Source organism: Colletotrichum paranaense, assembly GCF_030867605.1.
Source record: "Colletotrichum paranaense strain IMI 384185 chromosome Unknown Scaffold_3.1, whole genome shotgun sequence".
Taxonomy (NCBI): Eukaryota; Fungi; Ascomycota; class Sordariomycetes; order Glomerellales; family Glomerellaceae; genus Colletotrichum; species Colletotrichum paranaense.
This window is the reverse complement of record NW_026848961.1, coordinates 509,078-525,358: the sequence shown is the minus strand read 5'-3', so window position 1 is coordinate 525,358 and position 16,281 is coordinate 509,078. Positions and strand designations below refer to the sequence as shown.

At 54.9% G+C, this 16,281-nt stretch overlaps 6 protein-coding genes across 6 annotated transcripts; 3 read left to right on the top strand and 3 right to left on the bottom strand.

Moving 5' to 3' along the window:
• Positions 1-446: 446 nt before the first annotated feature.
• Positions 447-1,665, top strand: CPAR01_03715 (delta-aminolevulinic acid dehydratase; the record flags this gene model as incomplete). Its single annotated transcript, XM_060488001.1, has 2 exons — positions 447-689; positions 757-1,665. 2 exons carry the CDS (start codon positions 447-449, stop codon positions 1,663-1,665), a joined length of 1,152 nt encoding a protein of 383 aa, XP_060352207.1.
• Positions 1,666-7,000: 5,335 nt separating this feature from the next.
• CPAR01_03714 (acyltransferase) lies at positions 7,001-8,618 on the top strand (the record flags this gene model as incomplete). Its single annotated transcript, XM_060488000.1, has 2 exons — positions 7,001-7,799; positions 7,852-8,618. The coding sequence occupies 2 exons, from the start codon at positions 7,001-7,003 to the stop codon at positions 8,616-8,618; spliced, it is 1,566 nt and encodes a 521-aa protein (XP_060352206.1).
• Positions 8,619-9,140: 522 nt separating this feature from the next.
• On the bottom strand, positions 9,141-10,013 carry CPAR01_03713 (serine/threonine-protein kinase BUD32; the record flags this gene model as incomplete). Its single annotated transcript, XM_060487999.1, has 1 exon — positions 9,141-10,013. The coding sequence occupies one exon, from the start codon at positions 10,011-10,013 to the stop codon at positions 9,141-9,143; it is 873 nt and encodes a 290-aa protein (XP_060352205.1).
• A 1,902-nt stretch (positions 10,014-11,915) lies between these two features.
• On the top strand, positions 11,916-13,663 carry CPAR01_03711 (uncharacterized protein; the record flags this gene model as incomplete). The annotated part of the gene is made up of 2 exons (XM_060487997.1): positions 11,916-12,084; positions 12,300-13,663. 2 exons carry the CDS (start codon positions 11,916-11,918, stop codon positions 13,661-13,663), a joined length of 1,533 nt encoding a protein of 510 aa, XP_060352203.1.
• CPAR01_03712 (uncharacterized protein) lies at positions 12,656-13,611 on the bottom strand (the record flags this gene model as incomplete). The annotated part of the gene is made up of 3 exons (XM_060487998.1): positions 12,656-13,079; positions 13,163-13,368; positions 13,417-13,611. 3 exons carry the CDS (start codon positions 13,609-13,611, stop codon positions 12,656-12,658), a joined length of 825 nt encoding a protein of 274 aa, XP_060352204.1.
• Positions 13,664-14,179: 516 nt separating the features above from the next.
• Positions 14,180-15,137, bottom strand: CPAR01_03710 (cell division control protein 14; the record flags this gene model as incomplete). The annotated part of the gene is made up of 2 exons (XM_060487996.1): positions 14,180-14,668; positions 14,736-15,137. 2 exons carry the CDS (start codon positions 15,135-15,137, stop codon positions 14,180-14,182), a joined length of 891 nt encoding a protein of 296 aa, XP_060352202.1.
• Between the last annotated feature and the right edge of the window lie 1,144 nt (positions 15,138-16,281).

Sequence of the window (16,281 nt, the reverse complement as noted above, 5' to 3'; positions counted from 1 at the left end):
GGTTCATTTCCAGGACGGCTTGGCAGGAAGGTTCCACGCTCAACTCCGTCTCCTGCCGAGTCCCAGCCGTGCCTGCCAAAGCGGGAAGGGAAAGCTGGTCCGTTTCAAATCCCGTCAACTTTCTGGCGCAGTGAACCCTTTTGACTTCCCTCCTGTGCCACCTCAACCGTCGTACTTCTCCCATCTTCAGCCCCAAACCTTCCGAGTCATCCCTTTCCAAAATAACGTCGTTCTCGTCGTCTTTAATCCCTCCCGCCGAATTGAAATCCTGACGACACCCGTCGGGCGAAAGAAAAGTCCTCAACCACCCCGAATCTCCTATTGCGACTCCCGCGACCCCTTTGCTTGTTCGCAATTCAACAACTGTTCGCCACTTCCTCACATCGACTTAACCCCCCATTCAATACTCGTAGCTGCAATACAATCCGACGACGCCGTAATCCAACATGTCTTTCTCCAGCCTTGTTCAGGATCTTACCATGAGGGAGTCCGGCGTCCCGCGCCGACCCCGCGGTCCTCAATCAGTCTCTACCATTGATGATGGCCGGTCGCAAGTTTCCCGTGCCATGTCTTATGCCAGCACAGCGGCGACAAGCGTCAGCATCTCTGGCGACATTTCCAGCCAGCTGCACGGCGGCTACTTCCACCCCCTTGCCCGCTCGTGGCAAGCCGAGAGACAGTTGACCAAGGTGAGTCCTGCGACTCAAGGCATAATCCAGTCATCCGTGAACCATTGCTGATTTGAACCCTCTTCAGTCAATGCTCATCTACCCCCTCTTCATTTCCGACCAAGACGACGAGGAGATCCTGATTCCCTCTTTGCCCGGCCAATACCGCCGAGGCATCAACAAAACAATGGCCTGGCTGGAGGTGCTTGTGCGCAAGGGTCTGCGCTCCGTGATGCTCTTCGGCGTGCCCGTGCGCCCGGGGACCAAGGACGCTCTTGGTACCGCCGCCGACGACCCAGAGGGACCCGTTATCAGAAGCATTCGCGCTATACGCCAGCGTTTCCCTCAGCTCTTCATCTGCGCCGATGTCTGCCTGTGCGAGTACACTTCCCACGGCCACTGCGGTATCCTGCGTGACGACGGCAGCTTGAACAATCAGCTGTCCGTTGACCGCATTTCCGACGTTGCCATTGCTTACGCGGTCGCTGGCGCACACTGCGTTGCTCCCTCAGACATGAACGACGGCCGGATCCGTGCCATCAAGCTGAAGTTGATCGAGGAGGGCATCGCTCACAAGACGGTGCTTATGTCATACTCGGCCAAGTTCTCGGGTTGCTTGTACGGTCCGTTCCGTGACGCCGCAGGCTCTGCCCCGTCATTCGGCGATCGCAAGTGCTACCAGCTGCCTCCGGGCGGCCGTGGCTTGGCCCGCCGCGCAATTGTCCGTGACATTGGCGAGGGTGCCGACATCATCATGGTTAAGCCCGCCAGCCAGTATCTCGACATTATCAGCGACGCAAAGGAGCTCGGCAAGGACATGCCTGTCGCCGCGTACCAGGTCAGTGGCGAATTCGCCATGATCCACGCGGCGGCCAAGTCTGGCGTTTTCGACTTGAAGGCGATGGCTTTCGAGTCGACTGAAGGTATCCTGAGAGCTGGTGCGACCATTGTCATCAGCTACTTCACCCCCGAGTTCCTCGACTGGCTCTCCACTTAAAAGATGACGGACGGTATGGCTTGATGATATAAAGGCAAGGTGTTCTGGGCGTATTTGACTGTTTTTTGCTATTGTTATCATGACGTAGGAGAAAGCGGCATGATGGATTCGGTGGTATAGGCTGGGATGTAACGGGTTCCGGGAGGCGTTGGTTTCGCATATTTGTACAAGACACACTCCCTTTATGGTTCAGTGTCAGACGTAGAGGATACCTAAAAAGCTAATGAGACGGCGGGTATAACGGGACGATGCGACGAGACGACGTTCGGGCTGCGGCTAACTACAGACTCGACGTGTTTGTGTCAGGCGGGTGGTTCTCTGTATTCCAAACTCAAAAAACACCACACGTAAGATGTATTATTACTAAGTATCGACATGGTTCAAGAAACACGGATTAACTCTTCTGTTTGTACAAATTTAGATCTCGCGTCCCGTGTCTGCAATGCTACGTTGATGTGTACTACTATTCATTACATCACATGAGGAAACGAGACGAGACGAGCTGAGACTCACGAGAGCGAGCCTCAGCGAGGTATTCGGGCTACGGAGTAGAATTAAGCGTAGTCAGTCAGCAAGGCGCGCCGCACAGAAGTCTTTTGTTCCGGGGGACGGGACTGGTTACTGGATCGTGCTAGTCTGGACAGTGGATTTGAGAATCAGAAGAAGTCTCACAGCCGAGAGCAACGTCGATCCAGGGACGCCTGTTCCCTTGGCCCCCTGGGTTTCTTGGGGGGCACTGGGGGGTATTGTCTATTGAAAGCCAGTGAGCCGAAAGTTGACTTGGTGGATGGTGGTCTGACTCGGCTTTCGGATGCTGATCGTCAGTCTGTTCTTGATTTTAATTGGGGACATGCTACGCAGTACTACCTAGAGGCTAAGGGGAGCCGAGAGAGAGAGAGAGAGAGACGGGATCCTAAAACAGAGGCCTGGGGTTTCTCCCCTTCTCGGTTGCGAAACCCGGCGGCTCGCTGTTACGGGTATGGGTATGCTGGAATAATGCTGTGCGGTCTTCTGTAGGTGTGGCTGACTGGCACATTGTTGATAGAGGAGGCCGAGGAACTGGAGTTGAGTCAACTCACTGAGCCTAAACTCTTAAAGGAAGAGGACTGATCGGATTAGGTATTATAACCGTCTACGCGACTGGATGGGAGATGAATTGGCAAATGACTGTTGGTATGGATCGGAGATGGGAGACGGAGCACTTGTCCCAGACATCATACATGTCAAATTATTTCCGTCTGTATCAGTAGTCTAGTACGCAAATCCGCAGATAGCGGTTGAGGCAAACTCCCAACAGCAGCACATGGCAGTACCTGTGGCAAGTGTGGCAGGCACGGCAGGACGGACGGGCGGTGCGGTGCCTGCCATGCATCCTGCGTGACGGATTGCCAATCTGGAACAAAGCCAAGGGGTTGACTGCCGGGAAACAAGCTGTACCCCTGACGGGGGGAGGAGAAGACCAAGAGTACATACTTGCATTCCCACTGGAATCTTGAGGAGATGCATACCTTAGGTAAGGTAGGTACTGTAGCCTGCACGCGCTGGGCGCGCCACTGCCTCTCTCCTACGTTCCTATCAAGTCTCGTCTAGTGTGCCAGTCCAACGACATGAGGCGCGCCGAGGTTGGAAGTTGGGAGGCTGGAGATTCATTGGAAGAGACGGGTACCTACATGACCGTGCCACACTGATACCTTAGCTAGGCGAATTGGCGAAGTGCGGTACCTGGCCCGCGACTCCAACTTCCAGACCTGCAAGTGTGCATGCCGTGCCATGCCGTCCTCGCCGCCGCCGCCGCACACCTGGACCGTCGCAGCGTCTCGAACACTCGAGCCTTGTGCCCCCCGGTTTCCCGAGCGCGGTAGCGTGGATCCAAGCGCCGATCTCAACCTTGAAATTACTGCAAGTTTGCAACACCTTGAGACCACCGCCATCCATCCATAGTGTCCATAGCCAGTACCCCCGACGGACGCACAAAGTACCGAAAAACTGGACCACCTCCATTTGTTGGAGCCCATCGAATCGCTCTCTTTTGGCCAATATGTGGCATTCCTCGATATTCCCCAGCACAAGTACTCCAGTCCGCTTACGACAGCTCTTTGCGAAAAAGTGGTACCGGGGAGCTTCTGATTCCTGATAAGTCATGCGCCGAGACCTGATATCGGTCCTGAGATGCCGTCTTTTGGCTTGATGGGCGGCCATGGCATTCTCTCGGCGGGAACAGAGAGTAACCCTACGAACGTTTCCATCTTATGATCTTCCCCTTTTGAGCCGCCCTCGAGGTTTTGAGTCCCAGTGATCCCCTTTTTCCCCATGGATCCTGAGACCCTTGCCAATGCTCATCCTCCTCTCCTTGGACCTTGGCCCCCCTCCCCCGGTCCGGTCGGTTCGGCGTCATGCCCAGACGAGCCGTTGAACCGTCATTCGTTCCACCCCGTTGAGAATATTCTGCAGAAAGGTGTCTAGGTGTGATGCGCCCGGCGGAAAGACTCAAGAAGGGAGGGAGGAAGGAGGGGCGGGAGATGATGGGCGGCGCGCCGCGGCGGACTGGGGGTTCCACTTGTTGGAGGAAAAAGAGGACATCCCATCCCTCTCTCCATGTCTCCATGAAAGGGGAATCGGGGGACTGGAGACTTCTATTGGATCATTCCAAGGTTGGTTTGGATCCATTGGAGAAGAGCCGACGATATTGAGAACTTTGAGAGGAGGACTGGATCCAATATTGATTGATTGACTCCGTAGGCCCTTTACGTACCCTGCGTGGCTTGCGTATCTCAGACACTGGGACGAGTGTGCAATATCTAGTCATGTTACGCACCATTCCACACTCAATCCACCGGGCTGTTCTTCGTTGGACAGATATCGACTGTGTCTTGGATCCTCGCAGGTTTTTTTGTGATTTTATTTTTACTTTGGTTTTTCTCACCCAGATTGTTTGGCGGGCTTTTGTGTATGCATCCCTAGTAAATAGCCAGCTGAGGTAAGTGCGCAGTGCAAAGTCAACAAACAGATTAGATCTGCCGATGCTGCATTCCCAGCATTGTCTTGCTTCGTCTCGCTTCATTCAAATGATATTCCCGGGGCTCGTAGGGTCATCGTTTATCGTTTTGTTTCCCCTTTATTCTTGTGAGCAGTCCTTGCTTATTTTGGTCTACCGGCCGCCCGCCCATCTCTTGGAGTCTATCCCACTTACTTTGGACGTGCTTCGATATTTCATATAAGTGTGAAACCACGCGGCCCCGTTTCCATCTCCCGCCCCAAGTTGCCCCAGTGTCCGCGACTGGACCCAATGTTTCTTGGAAGCGATAACTTTACTTGCAAGTTTCCAAGCCATCTATCTATCTGCAGACTGGCACATGGGAAGGCAACGCTACCAAATGCTCCCAAACCTAGGTACCCGTTGCAAAGAAGAACGTTGTACCTGCCGTTTCTAGCCTCGTCGAATTAACAATCTGAATTGGATTGGAATAGAGGCTATTTTGTTTCTTCCCGAATCCCCTCCCACCCCCTTCTCAATTTTACTCTCCGTCTCATCGTTGGGTACCTTCGTCTAGACACACATACTCGGTACTCATACTCGGTACTCTGTTCTCTCTATCAGCCAACTTCGCCTCGGTCATTCTTCGTACGTTGTCACGAGCGGCTTACTTCCATCGTTTCATCCCTTCTTTTGCATGTAGCTCATTGGACCGTTCGGCGACCGTGCTCATCATTCGAGTCTGGTCACCTACCACACTCACACACACCACGCACCGCGTCGAGAGGAAATCCGATCATCAGAGAAGCAGAAAAAAGTCTGAGGTTGTTGGTGCACAGTCAGCGGCGCTCCTGACTTGCTTGACATCTGCGCCTCGGCTGGGTCCTTTCCACATCCTTCGTTTGGTTCGAACCCACGAGCCTCTGACTTTTTTCCCTCTCTTGCCCGCGGCGGTGGTGTTGACTTGTGACTTGGTGTTGCCTTCCCTTCCCATCCATCAAACCAAAATTACAGTTTATTAGTCCCGTCATTCTTGCCTTTCCCGTGTCAGACAAGACAAGACAGGAACGAACAGACTGAAAGTGGGCAGGTGCCTTCCTTCCCATTCCCTCGTCCCTTCCTCGATGGTTCCAAGGGCCCTCTAAACTCAACATCAAGAAAGGAAAGAGTTCCTCAGGTATCCCACCTTCCACCTTTTCTTTTGTCTCTCTTGCCGTCCGAGGCGAAAACACCAAACACACAAACACAAGATAAACGTAACCTTCCGTTACGGACACCAAGAAACACATGGAAGACTGAACAGGAACAGAGATAACACGAGGCTTTTGAATGCACCTTCTCTACCTATTTACGGATACCTTTGTACTCTGCACACTGCACTCTGCACCTGCCTGGTCTTTTCCCATGGTGCATCCCTTCCCAAACCCGTCATAGCTGCCACACTTGAACCTTTTCCCACTCTTGCACAACCCTGAAACAGGCCCCCATCTACCCACACCACTGACGCTCTCTCCCAACTCTGCTCGCCTCGAAAGTCACCTCTTTCTCAACTTCTGAGGTCACAGCCGCCTGGCATCAACCCCACATTGGCACATCCTACGGATACCAACCCGTCCTGCTCCTCTTATTGCCAGACCGGGAACCTCGAATCGTTTATGCGCTGAGCTTTCCAACGTGTCGTTCTCACCTCAGCCCAGCCGGACCCTTTTCTTTTCCGTTTTGACCTGTTTACTCTCATTCTTTCACGGTTACCAATCTCTTTCTTTCCCTCTGTTGTTCCTGTACCCATTCTCCACATTCCCTCTTCTCAAGGGCCCACGCCTTTGCTACGTCGCGGAGGTATCCCAGGTCTTGGATCCCCTTCCCCCCCAAAAGTCCTGCTTAAGCCCAGGTCCCATCAACAAGGTCAAGGTCAAGGTCACGGGCTCGTTGACGAGACGAGACAAGACATACGCCCAGCCGCATCCAGCAGCACCCAGCAACACCCACGCTTCCCAGCCAGCCTGAGCCAGCGGCGGTACCTCCTCCTCGGGAAACATCCTTTCTCACAGGCCCTGTCTGTTCTGTGTCTGCTCCCAATTACATTTACCTGCCCTTGCCGACCGTCACTCTCCTTTCGCCCCTCCCTTCTGCAGATCCAGATCGTCTGAATAACAAGGGCCTTCCGGATCAAAACCGCCTCATCCCCTCTTCCACCTTCCCCTTCCTCTACTACTTGATTCCTTCTGGCCCTGTCCTGTTCAAGCCGTGCTTGCTTGATACTGTACCTCCTACCTGCCTGCCTTCCGGCCACGAGAGCCTCCCTTATACCCACCCAACCAACACCAAAATCCACCCGCTCGCCGGTTGCATTGCAGGACAATGAACGGATACGCTGCTTCAAAAGTGTCCCTTTCACACGAGGAGGGTATGGGACTCCTAGACGAGAAGACGTTGTCCGACGTCGAGAGCGAGAGCGGTAGGGCCGACCTCGAAGTCCGTTTTGCGATACCACGATGGTCGACCGTCGCCCGGGGTGTAGTTGGCTACACGCGGGCCATACCATGGCGGGTTACCGTCATCCGCGGCCTCATCTTCCTGCTACCCAGCTTCATCCAGAGCCGATTCACCAGAGAACGAGGCCGAACCGACAAGCTGTTTCCGACATCACATCTCGACGGCATGAGAGGCTTAGCAGCGCTTTTCGTCTTCTTCTGCCACTACTTTTACCAAGCCTTCATCATTGCCGAAGGCTGGGGCTCATCAGAAAAGAACTACCACATTCTCAAGATGCCCTTCTTCCGACTCTTCTACCAAGGTCCGCCAGCGGTCTGCCTGTTCTTTGTAATTTCCGGCTACGCTCTTTCCATGAAGCCGATCAAGCTTGCTAGGGCCGGAAACATGGAGGAATTCTCCGTGACGACGACGTCTTTGATATTCCGTCGATTCATCAGATTGTACATGCCGACTGCCATCTCGACCTTTTGCATCATGCTCCTGCTCCAGTTTGGAGTATACGAATGGACCAGAGACTTTGCCATTGATCGGGCTTTCCACAAGAACGTTATGGAGCCTCACCCGAAGCCGCTGGACACCTTCTCGGAGCAGTTTTACGACTGGGTCTGGAGCATGTTCAACTTTGTCCACGTGTTTGGCTGGGAGCGCTTTGGTGGCAGCACATGTAAGTGGTTGTGGAGGATTTGTGTGTTGAGGTTTGCTAATACCATTCTTAGCATATGATGTGCACCTGTGGACAATTCCGGTGGAGTTCCGCTGTTCCATGTACCTGTTCATCACCCTGATCGGCTTGGCTCGCGTACGGTCCGGACTCCGCCTCCTCTTCCTCTCGGGAATCATCGCCTTCACGTACCGAAACAACCGTTGGGAGCTGCTGCTGTTCTACTTTGGCATGATGCTGGCGGAATACGATCAGATCATGGGCAACAACACGCCTGTGCCGCAGCCCTCGGTCCTTCCTTCAAATAGCGCCGCCGCTCCCCAAGGAAGTCGACTTAAGGGCTTCTTCTGGGCAATGCTCAGCATTCTTGCCATCTACTTCATGTGCCAGCCTGACATCAACTACGAAATCACTCCTGGTTGGGTTTGGCTCTGCACGTTCATTCCCAAGTGGTGGACGGAGGAAGGATACAGATTCTGGCAGTCTATCGGAGCTGTCATTTTCGTTCTTTGCGTCGGCCACTCTCCTAGATGGAAGAGCTTCTTCAACCTCGCTCCCATCCAGTATCTCGGCAAGATCAGCTACGCACTTTACCTCATGCACGGACCAGTCATGCACACCGTTGGCTACATGATTGAGAGACGTGCGTACGCCATCACCGGCCTCGAGGGCTGGTGGTACAATGCCGGATTCGTTCTGGGATCTTGCGGCTGCATTCCTGCGGTCATTTGGGCCGCCGATGTTTTCTGGCGCTTGTTTGATATCCCGACAGTGCGATTTGCAAAGTGGTTTGAGACAAAGTGTCTCGTGAAGCAGGAATAGAGCAGATTGGGGGCAAATGCTTGCGCGTCACGGCCGATATTGCGTCTCGACAAAAACGCTCACACACACAATGAGCTGGGTCTCGAAAGTCGTTATGGAAATCGACTAATAATAGCATGACACGGCGTTTTATATCACACGGCATTATTACTTTATACCTGGCGTAGGGTTGTTTTTTTATGGGGATGGGGGCTTTATCAAAGTTTTGGGGCAATTATAGATGGCATCAAGACAGAATGCACCTCTCTGTACCACCATGATGGACTGAACAAAGTACAGGATATGTACACGGTAGGAGACGGATGAAGACGTAGCGAATCAAGTAGAAACGGCCAAACACGCCGAAATACTCCATGGGTATCAATTTGATTCGACTTTCTTTTCCATGCCGTCATGTGTCTCACATTTCTTTTGATTTTAATCTCCGCAAGCTTGTTGTTGTAGGTGCATGTGTTCGCCATCCTCTCCGCAAGTAGATCGATTCGAAATGTTTCCAAACAACGCCGTACCCAGTCCCCCTAACTAACCAATCATGCTCCTCTTGCGGCCCCTCATCCTCACGTCCTCGAGCTTCTTGAGCGCCACGGGCGCCTGCTTGTACGAGTCGCGGTAGGCGTCGAGGACGTCCTGGAAGTAGGCCTCCGCGCGCGGGTGGGTGCTGCCGAAGGCGCGCTCGAGGACGTAGAGGTCGACGGCGCGGTCCTCGTCCGAGGTGCTTTGGCTCGCGAGGCCAAAGTCGATGATGAAGACTCGGCCGTCGAGGGGGTCGTTGTTGTTCTCGTTTGTGTCTGACGATTTCGGGGGGCGGAGCATCATGTTTGACGTTGTTAAGTCGCCATGGACGATGCCGATTTTGTGCATTTGGCCTATTGCTGTGCCCATTCTGCGCATGAGGTTTTTGATGCCCGTTGGGTCCTTTTTGGGTGCTGGTGGTGCTGGTGCTGGTGCTGTCGCGTCTGGACCCCCCATCTCTCCTTCTGGTGTTTCTTCTCCTTCTTCTGGTATCGCTGCTGTTGTCCTCCTCTCCCCAAGCCACTCGTTGATCCTCACCCTCACCGGCGCACCGGGGATCCATTCCAGCATCAGCCAACCCGCCACCTCGTCGAGGGCGTAGAGCGCGGGGACGGGACAACCCTCGCGGCGGCATTTTGCGAGGACGCGGGCTTCGGCGAGGATGCGGGAGCGGGTTAGGCGGGCGTCGAGGGTCGGGTGGCGGTAGGGTTTGGGCGGGCGGTATTTGAGGGCTGCCGGGCGGTTGGGGGAGAGGTGGGTTGTGTGGTAGAGGCGGGCTTCTGCGCCTTGGGTTATTAGGGTTGGCGGGGTTGAGGTTTGGTGGGTTAGGAGGGGGGGAAGGGGGAATGCGCCTGCGCCCTCTGGTGGTGGTATTGTTGTCATTGTGTGATGTGTGTTGGGAGGATTATCGGGATGGCGGGTGGTGTTCCAATTGTTTTTCGGCAGTTTGCTGTGTTCCTTTCTGTCCTCTTTGTTTTTTCCCCCCTCTTGTTCTTTTATTGAGTCGAAACAGGGTTCATATGAAGTTGTGGTAGTGCGTGTCGCGAGTCGTAGGCGGAAGTTGTGTCTGGGTTTGGTTTTTTTGTCGTTTGGGAATATCTTCAAAAATGAGAAAGTTCGATCGGAGGGGAGGAGGTGGGTGGAGGGGTAAAGGTAGATTCGTTTGGTGGGGTTCGGTTCTCTGTGGCTTGACCGCCTGTGGCCTCGGGATTCTGCCGCTTCTGCACTGTGGGGGTTTCGGGCGCTAGCGTTAGCGGGCGTGTGTCGTCGAGGCCCGCCGCTTTCTCCTGGCGCTTGGGGCCGTCAATCCGTCGTCGGGAAGGGGGTGTTCTTGACCGGGCGGGCCGGGCCTGAGGAACTCCGCTTTGGATTCTTGACTTTTTCCTGTCCGATCAATTATTTTCTCGATATTTGATAGCAACAGGCGTCGTTCAACCTCATCCCTCGACTTTGATCACTCTTCTCCTCTTCAGTCGAGTTTCGTGTTCCTCTTGCGGAGGAAGAAGTCGAAGCACATTTGACTTGGTTTGTTAGTCTTTGACTGGCTCTAGGAGGGGCGCCTATACGACTCTCCTTGATGCTGGTGTCCAGACTTTTGGGGGTCTCTCATGCTGGTTTCTCTTAACAATCGCATTGTCCATTCGCGTGGCGATTGGTTGCAAATAGGAGCACGCATGTACTGTTCACACTAGAAAGCAGCCTGCGAGGGGGGTTCACAAAGTGGGAGAATACCTTCACACCCACCGCGATCTCTCTCTCTTTCTCCCTTGCAGCAAAAATACTGGCCGAGTTCTTACGCTCTGGAAGAGTCTCCCTGGAATCCATCATCCTCGCGAATCTTGGAGAAGCTAGCCGCTAGGTATACCTATGTTCTGCGTCGCCACGAGGGACAGGGGATGCCGGCCCGTGGATGGTGGCGGTGGTGGTGGTGGTCTCCCGATATGCAACCCAGCGGCCCAGCAAGAACGAACCAACGAAGATGGGATAGCGAGAATAGGCTGACCAATCATTTCCCATGACGGATTACGAGGAATACTTTCGGCTCGCGATCGAGAGGGGCAAGTGAGTTAGTTTGGCGCTCCGTTTCTGCATTTTCGAGTCGAGTACCGAACGAAGTACTCGTGAGGAAACCGAGTGGTTTCGTTTCACGCCTTTCACCAAAACAGAGGCTGGATGTTCTAGTTGAACAATCCTCCTCTTCATGGGTTTCCATTCTGAAATTAGGTTGCGTGAGTGCAAGATGGAATAGATAGGAAACACAAGGAACTTTGGATTTACCCCCGAGCCGAGGAAATGGGGTTTCTGCTTACATGTTCCTCTATTTCCCATGATGGGTGTATGCTACTTTACCCTGCATCTAGGCGCATGCTGTAGCAGGAAGCAGCAGGAGCAGCAGCAGCAGCCTTTTCTGTGCGCTGCCATCTTACCTACATTAATCACTGTCATCTTTTCCCCCTCCACTCTTCAAATTGTTTGCTTACCATTGTTTCTATGTCCCTTGCTTTTTTCTCGTCTTTTCCCTTTCAGCCGCGGTTTGCCTCGCTGTTGTTACACACACACACACACACACACACACACACACACACACGATCCCCCCATCCTCCGAGGCTTCCACCACCACCAAAGGGCAGGCTGGCGGGAAAGTTTCTCATCTTCTCCTTCGCAAAAGCCTCGTGGATTGAGAGCAATGTTTTCCTAATTGAACTCGGCATTTCAATCGGCGTTGCTCTTTCTTGTCCCGATCAAAAGTTGCCGTTCTTGGGGGATGGGAAAGCAGCAGACAAGATGAAGCTCCTCGCGATTCTCACGCTGGCCGCTGCCGCCGCCGCCACCGGCACAAATGCGGCCTTCAGACAGAGATACGCCGCGGTTGACATGTCGCCAGCCGTCGGGGGCGCCGGTATCGTTCCGCGCTTCTTCATCGACGCACCGCGGCTCGCTGTCCGCGACGGCGGTATATGTAACCCAAATTTTCATTCCTGTAAGTACGAACCTCCTTCAAGTGTTATCATTATCCTCACTCGACGTCCCCCCTTGACTTCGGATTCACCTTACATTACCCCCAAAGAGTGTCTACATACTAGAAGCATGAGGAAGAAGAAGAAGAAGAAGAAGAAGGGAGTAGTCTCACTCATCACCAAGAGCATCAAACTAAAAACATCCAAACAGGCGTCGACATAGGCCACCCAGAAACATGCTGCGCAAACACAAACTACTGCTACGTAAAACCTGACAGTTCACCATGGTGCTGCCCCCTCGGCTCCCTCTGCGACTCAAACTGCCCCGCGACAGCCTACCAATGCCCAACAACGATAACCGTAACCGCCACCGTCTCGCGGACCACGAGCGCCGCCTCCGCCCTCCTGACAACCTCCCTCTCGACATCCTCAGCCTGCTGCGGCCGCACCTGTCCCTCCCCCTCCGCCTTCCGCTGCGAATCCCAGTTCGGCGGCGGCTGCTGCTCCTACGGCCAGACCTGCGTCTCCGGCGGCCGCTGCATAAGCACGGTCTCCGCTTCCGTAACATCATCTGCCACGGGGGGACTGAAGCCCGCTGACCCGCAGTGTACGGCCACCACGCAGCACGCGTGCGACGACACGGCGGCGGGGTGCTGCGATAACCTCATGCACTGCACCGTCGTCAGCGGGACGGCCGGGTGCGCGGCGGGGAACCCGACGGCGACGGGGGATGTGGGGTATACCACCGTCCCCGAAGGCGGCAGCGGAGGGGGAGGGTTGTCGGCTGGAGCGAAGGCGGGTATCGGGGTTGGCGTTGCTGTTGTGGGGTGTGCTCTCGCCGGCGCGCTCGCGTGGTTTTGTTTTGTGAGGAGACGGCGGAGGGGGACCGTTACCGAGACGGCGACGATGTCTGAGCGTAGCGGCGGCGGCGGGCGGAGCAGAGGAACGGGAGCAGGAAGAGGAGGGGTCTCTGGCGTCGGGAGCGAGAGGCCTAGTCGCGGGGTGCGGGCTTTATCGGACGTCACGTCCGGGTCCCGACCGAACGGACCCAGTCGCGGCGCGACGCAGGATTACTTTGGTCCGGATGCCGTTGCGGGGCCGTATACCGAGACAGACGAGACCGGGTTGTCTCCGGGTAGTGGTTCGGGAGCCGGAGCCGGAGCCGGAGGGGGAAGGGCGGGGACGCCTGGTCGAGGACGGGGCGTGCCGCTCCAAGCGCATTCGCCCAATGACGTTGTCGCGCCCGTAGAGATTGGGGACTCTGGGGGTGAGAAGAGAGGCTACGGGTACGGTTACGGTCACGGCCACGGGTACGGCCACAGCATGACTTCCGTGCCGGAGGAAGGACGCGAAGGGGACCCGAGGGAGATGCAGACGCCGGGGTCCGAGGAGGAGACGACGCAGGGGCGGTACGAGTTATACGGGTCCGAGATGGCTTCGCCCGTGTCCGTTGGGGCGCCGCCCTCGTCGATTGTGCCGACGCCGTCGATGATGACGCCGAGGAGTATCGCGAGCGTGAGCATGTTTGATCGGTCACCGGGTCCCGCTCCCTCCGACAGGGAGAGGGAGAGATAGGAGGACTTGGGATGGACAGACAGAGCAAGGTGTGTTGTTCAAAGTGAGGCGTCTTCTATAATCAGTCTCGAGTCTTTCTGAGACGACCCCCATGAATTGGAGTATAAACGATAATCGACGATAATGATACACAGCTTGATAAACGATCAAAAAGACATGCGCGCGTTTCTTTCTCTTCTTCCTGATGCTTCTACGATACTCAAGGGAACGCAACTTGACAATACGTATTATGCGATTCTGATAGAGGGAAACTTTTGGAATGAGCAACTCCCCTTCCTTGGCCACAAACGAGAAAAAAAATGGTAAAGAAAACTCCTCGCCTACGTTTCCATGAATGACGACGCCCAAAATGTGTGAAACCTCTGTAATCGTACCCTCCACGAGAACGCCAAACAAGATGAACCATGCAACTGACGGAGAGACTAGAGCTCGCGAATAAGAGTACAACTCCTTAGAATGATGCGTACCCGAAAACACCAAATACCGGACATGAGCAGTTTCGCTTGTCGAGGAAAGCTAGCACACGACACCACCAAAGGGCGTGCACGTCCGCAGGTCCCTGACGAGATCCTCGACATTGCTCAGGTGGCGGCCCAGCAGCTCCTGCTTCTCCTCGGTCGTCATGGTGTCGGCAGATTCGCTACCGGCGCGGCTCCGGCCGTGGCCTGAGTCGGTGGAGGCGGGCGTGGAGGCCGCGCTGCCAAAGGCGCCGGCGAGCTTGCTTGGGCTGCGCTGGTGGATGGCCGGTACAGAAGCGCGGACGTCGGCGCGGGGGATGGAGGGAACCTCGGGCATGAGGTAAAAGTAGAGGAACTCGACGAGCTTGAGCTTGACCTCGCGGGCGGTGGAGCGGGATTTGAAGAGGGAGGTGACGGTGAGGAGGCCATCGAGGGCCTCAAAGGTTCGGGTGTTTGTCGGGGTGTCAATGAGGGCGGTGACGAGAGTGAGGAGGGTGGCGGACTGGATCGCGGGACAGTTTACGGGTTCGAGGAGGTCGAGGAGGAGCTGTTGCGAGATTGGAATTAGTGCTCTGCTTTGGACAATGACGGTGGAAGAGTCAAAGACAACGTACGTTCATGTTCTGCTCCCGTGAGAAGAGGGCCTTGCTGGGCGGGTGCAGCAATAAGACGCCCTGGATCAGATCTAACGAGCTGAGGATGAGGAGGTCATTCTGTCCATCGGTGCCCTTGCCCATCAGGCGGTCGAGAGTGTTGATAAGGCGCAGGGCAACGTTCCACTCGAATCCTTCTTGCAGCTTGAAGAATTCGCGGAAGGCCGGGTCATCTGACAAGTCTGCCAGAGACTTTCCACCGCTGTGGGACGCATCATCGTCCGTTGTGGGAGATCTCGATTTGGCTGGTGCTGAAAGGCAGATTTGGGCGAGGAGACCCTCGACTTGGCGCAGACCCTTGCGGATCTTGGGGCCGTCGTAGGAAGAGAGGCCGTCGAAGGCGAGGCTGAGGAGGTTCTCCATTGCGTCTTATGTTGCGAATGAGCTCTTGTAGCAGGCGGTGACTTTGTGGTTTGATTGGAGGACGTGGGTATCGGGCGTAATTTGGTAAAGACAAAAGAGACGATGCGATGCGATTCTCGGTGATGCGACTTGTGGATGGTTTGGTGGCTATGAAATGCTGTTGTGTTGGATGGAAGGATAGAGACAGAAGTCGAGTCTGGAAAGCAGCAGCAGCAGCAGCACCGTCGGATATTGTTAATACAAAAAAAGAGAAGAAGAAAGGCTGGCGAGGACAAGTCCTCTAGGGATCTGGAGAAGGGCGGCGTATGGCAATTGCGCGACAATCGTATCGAGGGAGGTGGAAAAGGCAAAAAATAAAAAGATGTTCAATGGCGAGGGCGCATGCGCAGGTGGTCATTCATGAGAGCGACTACCCGGTAGCGTCCAGATACAACAGACGGTGGAAAGCGACGATGTTGGTGGACAATGCGGGTTGTTTGTGTTGCGTTGGACGATTACTGCCCCGGCAACCGGGTCGATCCAGCATGTTGGGATGGGGATGTAGCGCTGCCGAAAGGGGAAATTCTGGGTCTGATTGGCCAGGTTGATGACCGTTCTTAGCTAAGCGGGTCAATTAGGGGGGGCCCATCAGGGACATCAGGGAGCCATTGGGCTGCGTTTGGCGCATTTTTGGCTCTTTGGGTGGCATTGTGGGGGGCACGGGCCGGCAAACTAAGCATCTTGGGCTTTCCCTTCTTGCATGAGCTCCCTTTTCTTTCCCTGATCCTCCATGCATGGGAACTCGGAGAGAACGAGCAGGGTTCAAGGCTGTGGAAGTTCAGAGATACACAGTAGTATGGGACATAAGCGAGGTTTTGACATCGACCCTGACCTGTGACCCCGAAGTGTGGTGTGCCGCGTGCCTTGGCTACTGCAGAGAGGCGGCGTCGAATGGCACAAGTTTACGGTAAACGTCTCTGCCGGCCCTGTCACAGCCGCTGCGGGTGCTTAAGACCGGCACTTAACGCTGATGAAACCTGAAGACGCGAGGGGATGGCACATCCAAGTGTCTAGAGTTGCTCCGACTCGGAGCGAGCTGCCTCTCTGCTGCTGCCCTGCTGCTATCACTCCTTCTTAAGCCGGTGTATCACACGGCAGCAACCTA